The sequence below is a fragment of the Nipponia nippon genome, unplaced genomic scaffold, assembly GCF_047370975.1.
Source record: "Nipponia nippon isolate SJK-2023a ecotype South Korea unplaced genomic scaffold, ASM4737097v1 scaffold_17, whole genome shotgun sequence".
Taxonomy (NCBI): Eukaryota; Metazoa; Chordata; class Aves; order Pelecaniformes; family Threskiornithidae; genus Nipponia; species Nipponia nippon.
The window spans coordinates 5,558,028-5,574,426 of record NW_028262333.1 but is presented as its reverse complement, the minus strand read 5'-3'; the positions used below and the strand labels follow the sequence as shown (position 1 = coordinate 5,574,426).

The 16,399-nt window shown below is 41.8% G+C and overlaps 1 protein-coding gene across 1 annotated transcript; it reads right to left on the bottom strand.

Moving 5' to 3' along the window:
* Nucleotides 1-6,924: 6,924 nt before the first annotated feature.
* NMUR2 (neuromedin U receptor 2) lies at nucleotides 6,925-15,468 on the bottom strand. Its single transcript, XM_009466829.2, has 4 exons — nucleotides 14,749-15,468; nucleotides 9,634-9,718; nucleotides 8,170-8,295; nucleotides 6,925-7,184 (listed from the first exon to the last, which is right to left on the bottom strand). The coding sequence occupies exons 1-4, from the start codon at nucleotides 15,466-15,468 to the stop codon at nucleotides 6,925-6,927; spliced, it is 1,191 nt and encodes a 396-aa protein (XP_009465104.1).
* Between the last annotated feature and the right edge of the window lie 931 nt (nucleotides 15,469-16,399).

The following is a 16,399-nucleotide window of genomic DNA, read 5'->3' as shown; positions in this document are numbered from 1 at the left end:
GGAATACAAATACAGTGTGAAAACCCTACAGCTGGCAAATAAAGTTGCAGGGAAAAGACTCAATCCTCAGTGGAATTTCTTAGTGGTGAGAAGACAGGGGTGGATGGGGCGGAGAGATGATTCTTCAATATACCTGTTCCTCATGGGAGGGGAGATAGGGGAAGAAATGAGACCTGAAGTGACCAGATTGAGGCTAAGACTAATATGAGTGCTCCTTTCTGTCAATGCAAGAGACACTGTAAAAAAGTGGAGTGTGCTAAGCCTGAATCATGTATGGCAGTCATTGCTGCCTCTTGGACTAATGTAGTAGGTTTACTGGGAATTGGTAGGTTGGCATGTCAGCCCCCACTTAGGGACTATTTCTTGTTATACACGTGAGGGAGCTCCACGCAACTCAGCCCCTCGTCTTGGGGCTGAGAGACATAGGCAAATTAGATGCAACTGGACCAATGTCAACTGCCTCTTCCTTTTTGTTGTATGCAAGAACACAAACTGATTTGCATTACTTTAGGCTAAGAGCACAGAGATAGATGGTTACTGTGAAGCAGCTGAGGAATGGTTCCTTGCTACCCCGCTGTGTACTGTATGTGTCTGAGTCCCAGTGGAGGGTCCTGTCATTGTTACTGTAATGTAAATTTATATGTGTTGCTATATCTGTCGTCTGTTTTTCTGCAGGAAAAGGTAACTTGAGCTGGGAGGAAACAGTGGTGCAGGGCCTGGGGGAAGCTGAGGTTTGTGGTATTAGCCAAGTTTGTTCGCATTCAGAAAAAAGCCTCTGCATGTGGGATTTCCCTAGCACCAAGCCAACTCACAGAAACTCTAGTCTGTATGTGGTTAAATAAACAATAATTATACCTCCAAGTTCCTGTGTTGGTGTTTTATTTCCTTCCTCATGGAAAGGCTGGGGAGTTCTATTTCCCAAAACTGTGACGCTTGTAGTTTTTTGCTGCAGTTGCTCAGTGCTGCCCAACCCACCTGCACTGCAGTCAACAGCAGTATGAAAAGACTTCCCTTTGGAGCCTTTCCATTGAGTTTAGGCAGCTATTTAGCACATTCTGTGGCAGGACAGATATCTTTCCTGCCCTTACTAGCTCCTATAGAAGTAAGGAAAGGAAACTGCAAGCTTGCAAATAAATGCTGCAAACCCTGCAAGTGAAAGAGCTTTGTTTGAATTTCCCTAGCTTGTGAGAGCATGGTCCAGGTGTCCCAGAGGCACCAGACCCAGATCAATGAACAAACTGGTAGATGAGCCCCTGAGGATGCTGTTCTCCCAGTGTTTCGCAGTGAGTTAGTTGTTAGCCATTTGTTTTGCTCATTTGGAGCATGATTTTCCTAGTGAGTCATTTCTAAGGGGGTCTTTTGGGTTCTAAAGAAGTGAAACAAATTGAAAGGAACTGACAAACATACCTGCTCTGCAACAAAGAGCATACAGCATTTCAAGGTGACCTGTACCTAGCTGCCTGCCTAGCTTTGTTTTTCAACTGTAGAAGATATGAATAAAAACTACCAGTAAAACACCTAAGGTAGATGACTGAAATATGTCAGATAAATTGATTTTAGCACATCTTTTTTTTCCTTCTTTGACCTTAAAAGGAATCCAGATTTCCTCTGATGGAGCTCTTCATGTTGTAGACATCTGAGTCTAAGAGTCTTTTGGAAAACCCACTTCTAGACAAAAAAGCTAACAAAAGCCTGTTCCTCTGGAAGGAACTTTGCTGCATTTCGCAACATAGTATAAGCTGAGGATACAAGAAAAAAAGTTATTTGGGCTTTTAAAATAAAAACTTCAGTATTTCATTTATGAATTAGCTGTCCTAGTGGGAAGCAAATTATTCTAACAGCTCCCATACTCCTAAAATTAATCCTTCTTTAAAAATTAGGTGGATATAAGATAATTTACTTTAAAAACAACAGCTGCAACTTTTCAGGGTTTCACAAAGTCTGAACAGTAACAGAAGGTCTTCCACTTCTGGTGGCAAATGAGCTTAGGTCTCTGCCTCTGTGTCAGGGGTATGATCAAAGCAGGCTGTTGAATAGCCAAAATGTGAAATGAAAAGAAATGTGGAAGAAAACCAGCAACCCTTGACTCTCCAGGTGAGGTTCTTACATTATGGCCCATGCTTATTTTACACACAGCAAATTCCTTTTTTCAAGTCAGGGAAATCAGTCCTGAATCATGCACAAGGTCACTGTCTTTTGGTGTATGAGCCCTTATGGCTTATGATCTACCCTAACAACCTCAAAAGTGTTTCTTTTCCTGGGCAGGGAAATCTGGGCAATTCTCTGCAGAGTTTCTTTTCAAACTCTTTTATCCCCCAGCTCACTCTGAAGGACATCTGCCATCATTGCATCAGTTTGGACCAAATTCTAAAAACAACCTTTAATCCTTGCAAGAGTTTCTGGTGGTTTGATTTCTTGTCCTTTCTCCTTATTCCTCCTCGGTTTATTATAGAAAGAAAAAGTCCAGATTATTATTCTGTTTTCATTACCATATTTTTCCTTTAATATCCATTTGATATGGAAATGCTACAGCTCAGCAATTTTATAGATTTGCTAGTGTGTGGAACAAGAAACCTCAGTGTGAAAAAACCTAGCAAGTGTCATAATGAACAGCAGAGAAAATGAGGCAAACCATTGCAGAAAAACAGAGAGGGAGAGCAGACCTCGCTGAACACAGCCTGGGAAACAGCACTTTTTGCTTTGGGACCTTCTCCTGGCTATGGCAACCATGCTGCCCAGTTTTTAACCTCTCCTCTGAAGAAGCAGTTGTGCAGAGCACTTGAATGCAACAAACCACAGTGCGATTAGTGCTGTATTTTCATGAGTCTATACCAGCTGAAATAATCTGCGTGTTTTTTTTTTCCAAGTACTGTGATTTGTAGTAAGTCCTTAGTGTCCTGCACTTGGTGCTGGCTGAACATCCAGGGAATCTCCATCTTCTGCTACTCACATGAAATCAGAGGGAGAAACAAGAAGCACAAGGATTGCTGGAGGATGGTCCAGTCATAGGAAGAGAGATCCCAGTATATTTATTTTCAAGTTACACACAGATACATATAACCAGCTCTGCAGCTGGAGTGTACATTTAGTTTTACTGATAAGCCATGGTTTGAATGCTTCAAAACACCAAAAACTCTTCATATAAACTTAACAGAATTTTTCACTTGCTGTCATGATGGTTTTTCCAGTACTGAACCTGGCATTAGATCTGAGTATCACTCATTGGCAATGCAAGCAATTCTTTTCTCCTTTAAGTGCTTCCTTGCAACACATTTCAAACTGTCCACGTTTTGTTCACAGTGCTGGAACGTTGCCCCTGCATTCCACACTTTCTGCTCACACACTTGCATGTTTCCCAGAGGGAAACAGAAGCAGAGAAATAAATCAATAGACAGTTTTGTCTAGGAAGTCATGCTTGATTTCAGATAAATATATTTTTATCAGACTAGACCACTTTGGGGAAAAGTGAGTTGTTCTCCATTTTCTTGCAACAGGAGTTTTTCTCTGCCAGTTGCCAACAGTTTTCAGCACTTGGCTATGAAAGCTGCTAAATGTATAAATAAAGGAATATCATCGGCTTTCATGACATCTCTATCCATTTTCCTAGTGTTTTCATGTTTGGATCCAGCTTCCAAAATTCAGCCAGGTAAACATCACAGCAGAGTGATAAATAACTCATGCACCGACCTTTTGGGAAGAAAAGCCTCCAGTGGACATCAACACTATTTTCTAGAGATCCGACCTCAAGACCGAGGGGGTACTGAGCTGTGCTGTCACAGAGAATTTAACTTGGAGCACTCCACCTCAATCCAGCCCACATTTTTTTCACTGCATTTATTTTATTTTTAGCAGAGTTTAGAAGAATTTTGACATGTCTCCCCCAATAACACTTTCACAGAAAGTTTGGCTTGGTGCAAGACTACACGTTTTCATCTTTCCTTTTGGCGTTTCGTCAAAAAAGTTCAGTAGTTTTTGGTTATGAGTGTCACTTCTTTTGACTGATGTCAAATTAAATGTGTTAGAAACTGCTTTTAGGAAAAAAAAAAAGTTAATTCAGAACAGGAGGTGAGTTCCTGGTCATTTGCTTCTCACTAGTTATCTTCTAGAATTTCCTCATCCATGCATGCTTTTTTCCCCACCACCACTTCCTCACTAAAGCCCTTTTGCTTCCCTGGGAACCAAAATTTGGCCATTTTATTTAAGATCACACAAAATCTTTACCCTACAGCTTCACATCCCAGCCTTGCCTGTGGATCTGTGTGCTCATCTGCAAGTCAGAGATGCATTTAACAACCCTGAGCTTTGCAGCCAAAGTTGCAATTCTCCCATGAAGGGAGGAGAAGAAAGGGGCATCACTTGTGGATGGCTCTCTGTGCACCAACACAGGATGATGTCTGGTCCTAAATCCATAAGATGCGTTCAAAGAGCCACAAAATCTTGCAGAGGAATGTCCCCATCATATGGTGGATGTGTGAGTATGTCAAACTATACTGTCTCCTCACTCCTTTGGCTGGGTGTCTAGGGCAGTGGAGAAGACACAGTGGTACACAGCTGGGATGAGGAGGGTAACCCCTGGGCTCAGTTAGGGAGTTGCACAAGTGAGGCGCAGGGTGAGGGAGGAAATCCCGTGCAGCCTCTGCCCAGGCAGTCCTCAGCTCATTAGTGGGAGCACACAGCTCAGTGCCCTGCACGGGGCGGGAGAACAGAGACCTGGGCAGCTTGCAGGTGGCAACGCATGACCAGCACAGCAAATCTAGGGGGAAAACACACTTTAATGTCTGGTGGAGGGAAAAATGATAACACAAAACTCGTTAGAAATGTAAATATCACTGAAAAAACTCCAGTGTCCACTTGGGGGTGGCAAAGTATTTCAGCTGCATCTTCAGGGAGCAGGAATTGTCTTTTCTCTCCAGGGCCTTGTGTGTATCTGTTACCGTCTCCATGGCTTGTTTCTCAAGATTGCAGCTGGTAAAATGGGTCTGACGGAGAACATGGGCTAAAATTCCCTTTGCGCTGCAGGAAAAGGTGACTCACCAGCTGCCATGAGCCACCCAGGTCTTGCCTCGTCTAGGAGTCCCACAGCCAGAGGCAAAACAGAAGACTTTGGGGCAAACAAGGTAAGAACCCTTTGTAGCAGGAGTATAACTCATTCCTCCTATGGTGGGAAATGTCACCTGGATCCCCAGTGACCAGACTGGAATAAGCCTTTATGCATACAGTGTATCATCTTTCAGGAACTAATGTTCTTATTCGCTATGATAACTCTGTGTACTCTGACTATGTAAGCAAGTCCCAGACCCTTGATGATACACATCAGATGATTTTCTATGGCAGCGCATGCCAAGCCTGAGCCCAGTGTGGTGGCTAAGCCTAGCCCTGCGTCATGATGCACAAGGGAGGCATTTCTCTGAAATACAAGCAGGCTTTGAAACTTTGAAACCTCTGTTTATAAACTTCTCTGTCATATAATGGGTTCACTTTGTTCTGCCCTTACAAAACTCTGTAGGGTCCTGACCTTGCAGTTAGTGGAGCTCAGGAACTCATCAGCTTGGATGCAAGTGTGCTGCCTTCAGGATCTGTTTGCATGACTGGGATATGGGAGAGTTTCCCAGACCTTATGTTGTGCTTTGTGGCAAAACCTGAATTCAGTAGATGCAAAATCGCTGAAAAACTCTCTTTTTTATTGCCTTTGTATCAGCTTCTCTGATCCTGCAGGTTTGTCCCAATTCCATTGTGAATGTTTTCCAGCCTGTTTCCTGCTGGTTGCTAACCCCATGTAGATCTCTTGACTTCTGCAATCCACCTGGTATGGGCAGGTGTGAAGTCTGATGAAGTATAACCACAGGGCTTCACCGGTAGAGACAACACATAAGTATCTGAAGTTCAAGCAATGATAAGAAGTTTTTGCAAACTGCAGGAGGTGGGGCGTAGCAGGGACCTACCACAGTCCATTTGTATGTGGTCAGGCTCAGTTCAGGCAGATGGGCAAAAATGAAGCTGTCCAATGCATGGGATAAGCCTGCAAAGACTGCAGACATTTCACATTCCCTGGGCAGATATCCCCCACTAGCTGCATTTTGGGCAAAGGAGTCACACCAGGAACATTCTCAGCTCCCAGCAATAGCTATTTCCCAGGTAATGTAGATGAATTTGTGGCATGCATATGCCATTTCAGCACTGTGTAGATATTGTCAGACATAGTATGAGGAGACATGGTAGTAACATTGAGACTTGTTAAAAAAAAAAAAAAACACTAAAGGGTATTTTTTTTGACAAAGTAATTCAATGCATTAATCACCACCCTCCACCCAAATCTTCACCTAGCTCAGAAAGCAAAAGTTTGCTTTTCATAATTATAGGCTCCCTGGTTCTTCTTGCCCAGAAATAGTTATTGCTGGTGTCTGATGTTTAGCAGCCCAGTTTAGAGCTGCTCTTGTTCATGCCTACTTGCTGATGTTGCCAAGAGAGGCTTGCAAAGCTACACCTTGTGAAGGTCGTAGGGAAGAGAAGTGAGACTGGCTTGCCTAAAGCTAGAAGTGGGTAGACAAGGCTTGTGTAGCAAGTTGCTCCATTTCAAACCAAGTAAACTGATGTTTAGGCTGGTGCACAAAAAGCCATTTGGTAAGACTTAGATAAGCTGTGCCTTCCTCCTGTGCTGGTAACATTGGGAGCATGTCTCATTTTTGTAAAGCAGCTCTTTGCTGGCATAGCTTGCAGCCAGTAAGCTGAGATTTCCAGCCCTCCTATTAGCTTGAGGGTAATACAATGCTTCTCAAATACCTGCTAATTACAGTCTCTGCATTCATTCAACAAGACACATCTGTGAGCTCTTCTTGCTGAAATCAGTCTTTTAGGAGGACCTCTTTTTGTTTCTTAAAGTCATTTTCTTTAACTTCTCTCTCGCCTGGATTACAACATGGAAAGTCACAGACCAGTGGAGAGCTGAGAACTACTGACAGATGTTCTGTGGGTGCCAGGGAGACTTGTGTCTTCAGCAGAGTCCATGAGATTGTGGTCCTCAACCACAAAGATACTCTGCTGGGCAGGAATCCTGCTAGTGGGATGGTTAGGGGCCCAGTGCTTGCAGCAAGGAGAGATCACACTGAGGAAAGCCATCCTGAAGCGCTGGGACAACAGGTTGTAAATGATGGGGTTCACAGCAGAGCTCAGATAGAAGAAAACACCTATGAGAACAAGGATGAGGAAAAGGAGAGAGACCTCATTTTTGTGTGGAACGATCTCAGAAGAGGAAAACCTCTTCATTACCTACTCTGCTCCACCAGGTTTGGGTTCAAGGATGGAGGCAGGGACAGCACATCTCTGCCTGCTACTATCCAGGCAGAGGCAGAGGGATGCTTCACCAAGGCTAGCGCAGGCACTGCGGCACTCAGGGAAAGGAAAGTGGGAGAGAGTATTAACTGGAGCTCACTATCTCTAGCTGTTCAGGAACCAGCTCTCTCTTGAGCTGTACTGACCTGCCTGCAGTACAGCCCTCATCCCCACAGCAGGATTTGCACAGCTGGTGCCCCCATCAAAGCTGTCAGAGGATAACTTCCAGCCAAGGGGAGTTAATTTCTTACAACACACCAGGACAATTGCACAAGATTGGATTTGTCTGAGCTGCCTAATGGCCACATTCAGTGTTTTCCCATGGCAGACTGAAAATAAGATTCCTCTTTGAAAAAGCTTTCATTTTATGGTTGGCAGGGCCATAAACATTTGGTTGTGTCACCCAGTTCTGAGCAGTATGTAAGTCTTTTGTCTTGCCATTTGGTAAGGTTTCCTGTTTGCCTGAGAGACCTCTGCAGGCTGATGCCTGCTGCTGTGTATTCATTAAAAGCAGCTGAATGACAGCAGACTTAATTTCTGAACATTTCCAAGACGGAAAAGCAGCTGGTAATGATGTATGATATTCTTTTTTTTTTTCTTCTTCTTTCTTTGTGAATATTCAGACAACTGTATTGGACAAGATGCCCAGATCTTAAAAGCTGCAGAAACTTGCATACCATTTTTATTAAAGGCATGATTCTTGTCACTGTCTACCAGACCCTAAGAAGCTTTTCCATGCATGCCTCATGTCACCTACAAAATAAATGACTACATATTTCAAGTAAACCTCTCACGATTTTTTTCCCCAGGCCCTGTGCAAGCAGAAGAAGAAAGCTTTACCTGACACCACATGAATTAGGTTGAATATATTAGCCAGAGGCTCAGTCCATTCCACAACAAAGCTGAAGAAGAGTCGATCTATATGGAATGGGGCCCAGCAGATAGCAAAAACCATCACGAGGACAACTAGCATGGAGAAAGGGGAGAAGAAAAACAAGTCAGTTATGGAAGGATATGGTTCACTAGCCTGCACAGAGCAGAGAGAGTTCAGAAAGCTGGATGAAAGACTAAATACACAAATTTTATTCATAGTTTCAAGACTTTTGCCATCCTTTCTGTCTTTCTGCAGTGCTCACTGAAAAACATTAACAGCTAAAAGAACAAACTTTCCACTGATTTCTGTGTTGGATAACTCAATGCATGCACACACAATGACATTCAAACAGAGCAGGCAACAGCCAGGTAATGTTGTGGCATGTGCAGAGCCTGATGAAGAAACAGCCAGTGAGACATCTGGATTCATCTGTGGTACCTGGGACGCACTGACTTCATTGTGCCTTGGAATTAATTTGCTCCACACACTATTTGTACATCACATAGCAGGTTAAGGCCACAGGAACTATCTGCTGGTGATAAGTCTGTCTGGGTGCACTGTTCAGCATGAAAGAAAAAGAGTATGCCTCCATTGCACAACTTGGCTTGTGCTGGGTCTAGTAAGGACTCTTGCAAACCCATTCCAGACTTGGATTCTATGAACATTTGTGATCACAGTCATGGGGCACAGAAAATCAGGCTGACTTCAAAGTACAGTTTCCTAGTTCAGAAGGTGACTCAAGTTGCCTAAAAGAATAATGTTGTTGCAGGAAATATTGAAGGTGATTTATGTTTCCTGCATAAACACCATCTCAGTAACAAGGTGATCTTTGCCTTAAAGATAACCCTAAATTAGGAAGTGATGTGAGTGCTTTCAGGGTGGTTGGAGCACAAATTCTCCTGAATGCTATATAACGTGCAAGTCTGCCTAGGTCCTACTTTTTATTGGGAAGATCTAATTGGTTAAGTCATCAGTAGGTGATGTATGTGGTTTGGCAGTACCTTCCTGTTCATGAGCAGAGCTTGTGGTGTGATGCAAAACAGATGTACATCCTTCTTTAAAAATGTACAAGATAGACTATTTGCACTCTGAAAAAGAGGGATCCTTCCTAGAGGGATGCAAGAGCCAGGTTTGGAGTAAGGGATATTAGAGAGTGGCCATGCAAGCATCTGCCACATAGGTTTGCTCAACCTCCTCTCATGCTGGGGAGGAAAATTTGCCTTCTGAGGCTTTTAATAGTTAGCCATGGTGTTGCACTCCCATGCCTTGTAAGTCCAGATAAAACAGAAATAAGCTCTTTTTATTTTTTATTTTTTTTTTTTAATCACGGCTACTCATAACTCGTACCCAGTGAATTTACTTGATACCCTTCAGGACCTGGTCACCCTCTTGTCCATGGTAAATAAAACACAGAAGGACTCACTACTTACACAACATCTTGGTGACTGATTTCCTGGATGGTCTCTGAACATTCACAGCCATTTCCTCCACTTCCAAAGATTTGTCTCCTTTCAACTGGCAAAAGGAGGGAAACCGAAGGAGAGCTTAGACTGGAGATGACATCCCCACCAGACATAGCCTGTTTGATATTTTGATAGCTGTAGTTTGAGAAGGCAAAATTTGGGGCAACTAAGGACTCACTGAAGAAAATTTACATTTAGATTTCAGTTTTAGTCTAGGGAAACATTGAAGCTTTAGGTTCAAAACAATCTGCAAATTTTATGCATCTCAGACTGCATATTTACAGCAAATTTGTATTTCAGTTCCCCACTTGTCCTTTCTTAATGAGTCAATATTTGGTTCACAGTTTGTGTTTAATTTCAACAGTATTTTGCTAGGCATTATTTTCTCTTCTAACAAAATATTGTTTGTTTGTTTATTTTCCTAAAAGGGTTCACCACAATTAAGCACAAACCAATGATCCAAAAAATACCCAGAGAGGCCTCAGTGAAACACAGCTGTAATCACTGGAAAAATTCCTGTAGAATTCAAGGGACTTTGTTTCATGCCCTGAGTGTTTGGACTAATTGATATTCAATCCATCTAATGAACAAAACCCATATATGCTTTCTTGCAGATAGCCGGTGTGCATGATATGCACAGATTCAGCCACATACTGCTTGATTACAAGGCATTTTTTTTTTTCTCCAGTAGTTTTTTCTGGACTTCTAAAAAATGGATATAAAGAATAATAATCTGATCTTCCCCGAAACGCTTCCCAAATAGATTTACAGTGAGAGCACTGATGCTTTGGTGATGAAAAGACCAGGGCTAGATAACCAGGACAATTGCTTTCATTATAAAAGAAATCATCTATGGAGAGTGCATAATTGGACCCAGCTTCCTGAAGCAGGAACTTCTGATTAGCCAACAGATTTGGAGTGATGCTTTTTTCAACTGAAAGAAACTGGAAACAAAACTTTTAATTACATGGGAAAGAATATCAGGAATTAGGGAAAAGATAGAAATCAATCTGGATTTGTAAAAATCTTGCGAAAACATGCTAGTTGCGCCATTTTCTTTTGCCTTTTACACTGTGACTTTGTTTCCTGATTTTTGATTAACAATGTTTTTCTGTAAGAATGATCAAATGAGACCTTCTTTCAAAGTTCTATTTATTCATAAAACCCATAAAAAGGAAACACATGTAAATCAAATTTTATTCAATTATAGTGCAATTCAGGCTTTCATGTTTTACATTATTCCTTTTGTAACTTTTAGTCATAGTCACAGTTGTTTAAGGAAGAGGCTCAGTTGCTTTGAAACACATCTAGCGATAAATGTCTGCTCAGATTGATTAAAATCCCTGGTTTTCCTTCAGTGGTTTTCAGTCTCAACAGTAATCTATTCCAGGCATATTCCAAAACCTCAGAGAATACAGTGCTCTGATGCTGTAATAAAGCAGAGACACATGTATCTTTATGTTTAACCTTCCTCCTGTCATTTTGGTGATGCTATAAGGCTCCTCTTTAGCCTCAAGCGATAATAGATGGAGGTGTAACTAGTAAGAATAACTCAGCAGTTACAATTTAATAAAACAATGAGTTATGGCAAAGAGGAAGGGGAAAAAAAAAAAAAAGAAACGAGTCCATGGCAAAGGCTTGGAGCTCATGCCAAAAGTTTGACAGAAGGAGAACTCCAGCCAAGGTAGTGGTTACTTTTACATCATTGTGGATGTATGAGGCTATGTAGGGTTGCCTGGAGATGAATGTTCACTCAAGAGAATTAAAAGATTCTGGAGCAAGAAGCTGAAAATTGGATTTTCCCTCCACATCTTTATTAGCTACAGCATTTCATACTAGAAATCAAAAGGCAGAGTGAAATTAGGGCCTCACCTATCCCCAGGCAAACCTAGTGAGGCCACCCAGCAATAGCAGGATGACTGTTTTCTGTAAGCTCCTTGGCTTGTCTGACACGAGTGGTGACCAAACTTTCTTCCAGCTAATGGAAAAACTGATATTTAAAAAACCTCATGGCTTGTGCTAAAGCATGCAGTCCTGCCTACTTCAGTGATTTGGCTGAAGCAGTTGCCACCTGTCTGCTGAACTGCAGCCTGGGTGTACTCTTAGCTCACACCCATTGCAAAGGAAAAGTGTTAGGGGGTGCAAGGTTTGCTGAACAACCTCCATGGAAAGGGCACATACTCTTCCAGGAGTGTGCTGGGCTCTGCAGAAATTAGCCAAAGGCAGTCACTGTCCACAGATGATTCTGGTTTTAACAACTGGGCTTTTAGGGGGCAAAATAGATTTTTGATAATAAAATCTAGACCAGTTGTACATTGGCAAGAATAAGTTGTCTTGATTCAAAGACAGCTGAAATAAAAATTGCCAGTGTGTCCAGTGTGTTACTGAGGAGAAGTGGCACTAAGAGAATTGTTGAACTCACCAGAAGAATCGTCCTGCCTAGGTGAGATCAATATAGTCCCATCTGATCATCTACATCCCCTCACAGATGTCTGAAGTAGGTGGGATAAATAAGTTTCTGGACTCTCCACTCTCTTCATTCACTGTCAAAAATCCTCATTAAATAGAGTCTGACTTTTAGAAAACCAGTGATAACCACCTATCCATGTGTCTTTTTAGAGATCAGTTTGAAAGAAATGGACAGGGACCTTGCACTGAATCCTGCTGCAATGCAGACTTCTTCCCAAGCAATGCCACACCATCTCTATCAGCACTGCAGGGATTAGCTTCTACGAGTAATCATTTCCCCATGTTCTCATTTTCTCCCTCCCCTCTTCCTCCTCAGTTTTTTGGCTATAGGTTGCAACCAGTAGCCCAACAGCTGAACTGGGTTTAAAGAAGAGCCTGGCTGATTTAGCGATTTGTTCTAAAGGCACCTGTGATGAGAACCCCATGAGAGAGGCAGCAGGAAGCTTCCACAATCAAATCTAATGAGACTGTAGGGTAATCATCAAGTGTCCTCTTCTCTTTACAAATACTGGAACTAGCTATTGACCATAACATTGTAGTATTAAACCATCAAGCCTTAAAATTATATCCAAGTAGATCATGACGTAATTGATCATGCGGTAATCAACCTGACAGCTCTGTTGACAATAAATTTCCCAGTGAAAAAGACAAATATATTTTTTTCTTTTTGCAAGGAATAAAGTTAAAAATTAACTCAGCTACCGTCAGACCCATGTTTGCTACCTCCTCACAGCTGCTTAACATGTCACACATGTTTCCTTCTGTATTGCATCCTGAGGCTCTCCTGAGCGCTGGCAAAGCTTGAAGGAGAAACTTTGGTGAGGAAATGCCCTTTCCACAAAGCCTGGACTTGGAAAGGCTATGTCTGCTGAATTTGAGCTGTTGTACAACCTTCGGGTCAACGCTGAGCTTTTCCGCTACAGTTTGTGAGTAATATGTGGCACTCAGGAGAATCTGGAGTGTTGCTGAAGCTTCATAGCTTTCATCCTCTGTGACTAGATAAAAAGTATCTTCTCTTGAAAAATTATATATATACCCCATTCTTCTATCATTTCTGTTGAAAAAATGAAATTACCTTGCCTAGTGCAGTTTGGAGTGCAATGCAGATATACCCAGGACGGATGTTGTTTAAAATTTGGAAATCTGAGTTGGATATACAGAAAAGCAGAGGCATAAACAATGAACATTGCAGCCCTTAAGAAAGACAGCTTGAACATATCTGTGAATATACAGAAGTCCTGAGGGAGCAGCCCTCTGGTACCTAGCTTCTCTTCTGGGATGGGGATTAGGAATATCTGCTGCCACAAATATAGAAGTTTTTGCAATCTTTGAGACTTCTTTTTATTAGTTTGGGGATTTCTCTTTTCCTTTTTGTAACAGCTATATTTTCAGCACTTTTTCCTCCCTTCAGGTCTTATTTTGAAAAATTTTCAGTGAAACTATGTAAAGACCCCACAACAGCCACTGGGCAGTGGGGATAATTTAACCCATTCATTGCTTCGAAGATCTGCTGTATGCTATGGATTTCTGGCAGTTAATCCTGGTGGCTTTTCCCACGTGAGGAAAAATTGCTTCTGTATAGTTTCAGATAACAGTAAAAATCAGCCAGCACAAGAAGATTATATCTATCTATCTATCTATCTATCTATCTATCTATCTATCTATCAGCAGAGATTTGTTTGAATTTCTTGCACATTATTCGGTAAGTCCATTTGTTTCCACTAGCATATTGGATCCCTTTCTTGCTGTATGATCAGACACAGCTTTTTAAACTTTAAGTTATATTCAGTGTGATGAGATAAGATTTATATTTTCAAAATATATGTAATGTACAGGAATAAAAAAGTCGTCGACTTGCTACGATTAGCAGTGCATTTCAGTGTTGTGCTACATAGTTTTACAATACTGTGATACTGATTGTTTTATCCGTTTATTTAAATGTAGAATACTTCATAAAAATAGTCTCACTTTCTGAAGAGAGAATGAATATGAACTCTAAGGTAGCCTTAATCGATGGTGAAACTATGCCATAGTTATATAAAGAAATGATTGCTGAATTTGCTTACTGTAGCAATAAGGTAGCGTTTCAGTTTATGACAGATTTGTGAGTTTTAAAAACTGAATATTATCACCATCTCCAGGGAAGGTGAAAAATAGAGTAATGCAATGGGAATTCCACAGTCACAAGAAGAGGGAAAACAAATAATACACGAGATTCAATCACTAGCCTGCTCCTTTTTATTCTTTTCACATTTTCCTTTTGGTCTATTTCCTTCTAGTCCCTACTGCAAAGGTGCAAATCTCTGAGAGGCTGGAATCAACCTACAGACTTGGATGTTTAAGTAACATTCAAATGTAAGCAGCAGCGGTGGTAAGTTTTTAGAAAAAGATTGGGGTAAGTTATTCCCCAGCATAGTTGTATTAATTTCAGAATGGGGTTACACCAAAGAAGGAGTTGGGTGCACTGTTTTCAGAGGTTTGAAGTCCTTTTGCTTTTTGGGGGGAAAACAGATGGGCAAGAAAAAGGTGCAATCACTTAAAAGACACATACAGACACACACACACACAAGAATGAGCTAAGGAAACACTGAGCACAGTCAGAGTAGAACTTACTCTTAGCCCCATCAGATAGTACAGCACACTTATTACCCCCATAGGCAGGACATAGAAGAGAAAAGAAGTAATCTGGACAATACAGTTGTAGATCCACATGGGCATGACTACAGTGCAGGTAGCAGAGCCAGGGACCAGGGTGCCATTGGGGAAATACTGCAGCATGATGCCGTGGGTGCCTGTGTTGGGGAGGGCGAAGAGGACAGAGAGGACCCAGAGCACCACGATGGTCCTCAGGGCACGCTTGCGAGTGCTCTCCAGCTTGGCACGGAAAGGATGGAGGATGGCAATGTATCTCTCCACGCTGACTGTGGTCACACTGAGGATAGAGGCAAAACACACTGTTTCAAAGAGTGCCGTCTTCAAATAGCAGCCGATGGGCCCAAACAAGAAGGGGTAGTTGCTCCACATCTCGTAGACTTCCAGTGGCATCCCAAAAAGCAGCACAAGCAGGTCTGAGATGGCGAGACTGAAGAGATAGTAATTGGTCGGGGTCTTCATGTTCTGGTGCTTGAGTATTACCAGGCAAACTAAGAAGTTACCTACCACCCCAACAATGAAGATCAGGGTGTACACCAAAGCCATGGGCAAGAACAGGTGGCTCCGTCTGGGCCCACACAGGAAGGCTAAGTAATCCTCAGTGCTGTTTAAGTACCTCCTGAAACGTTCTTCATGTAGAGCAAGGTGGTTAAACCAGGAGATATTACTGATCCAGGCCATTACTGGATGTGCTGAAATGTTTCAGAACTGAGATCCAGTCTTCTTTACGTTCCTCTGTGCTAGTTTGCTCACTTTTTGCAGAGAGAGGAAGAGAGGTGGGGAGTTGTCTTGCCAGACCTAGATGCACAAAGCCACTGAGAGATGTGAGTGAGTGTGTTTGCCTGGCTTCAGTTAAGGTTTTGCAGTTGTAACAGCTGTTCCCCTGCAAGGAGTCCCTTAGCCAGAAAGCCCCTCCTTTCACACATATTCATTGGCTCGCTAAGTGCATTGGATTATAGAGTAAGAAAAGAGGTTCCAGCTACTTGTATCAGCTCCTGTAGCAGATGCATTTACAGAATCAGAAATGTGAGATTTAGAGAGCTGGGAATCTGAAATATGGGATGTGAGACAAGCTGCAAGATGTTTGTATTTGTCAGAGGTGGGAAACCAGACAACCCCCCCCCCCCAACTCAGTCCAAAAACCTTTTATAAAATTATATTGATGCTACACCCAGTTATGAGCCACAAGCAAAAAAAAAGCAAAAATCTGGCATGATTTTATTTTTCAAATCTCTGCTGATTTTTATTTTAGGTTGTCTACAGTAAGTTCTTGGAAATAGAGTCTGATCAGTAGAAATCCAACCTGTTTTTGTAGTCATTCATGTCGAATTAGGCTACTATAATGTTTCAGCCTTTTTTTAAACACTGTATTTTTTTTTTTGTCCTGAAATCTGACATTTTAATTTTTTTTTCTCTTTTAATTGCTCTTCTTACTGTTATAAAAATATTTTTCCACTTTCTTGGTATCCTGGAATCTAATCCCATATTCTTAGAGAGCCTTGCTTTGGGAATCTCTCTGAGCACTGTATTATTTCAAAGACATATGTATTGCCTCTGGGACTAAATTTACATGATTTTTTATAAATTGTTATTTCTTCCTGAATGACAACCA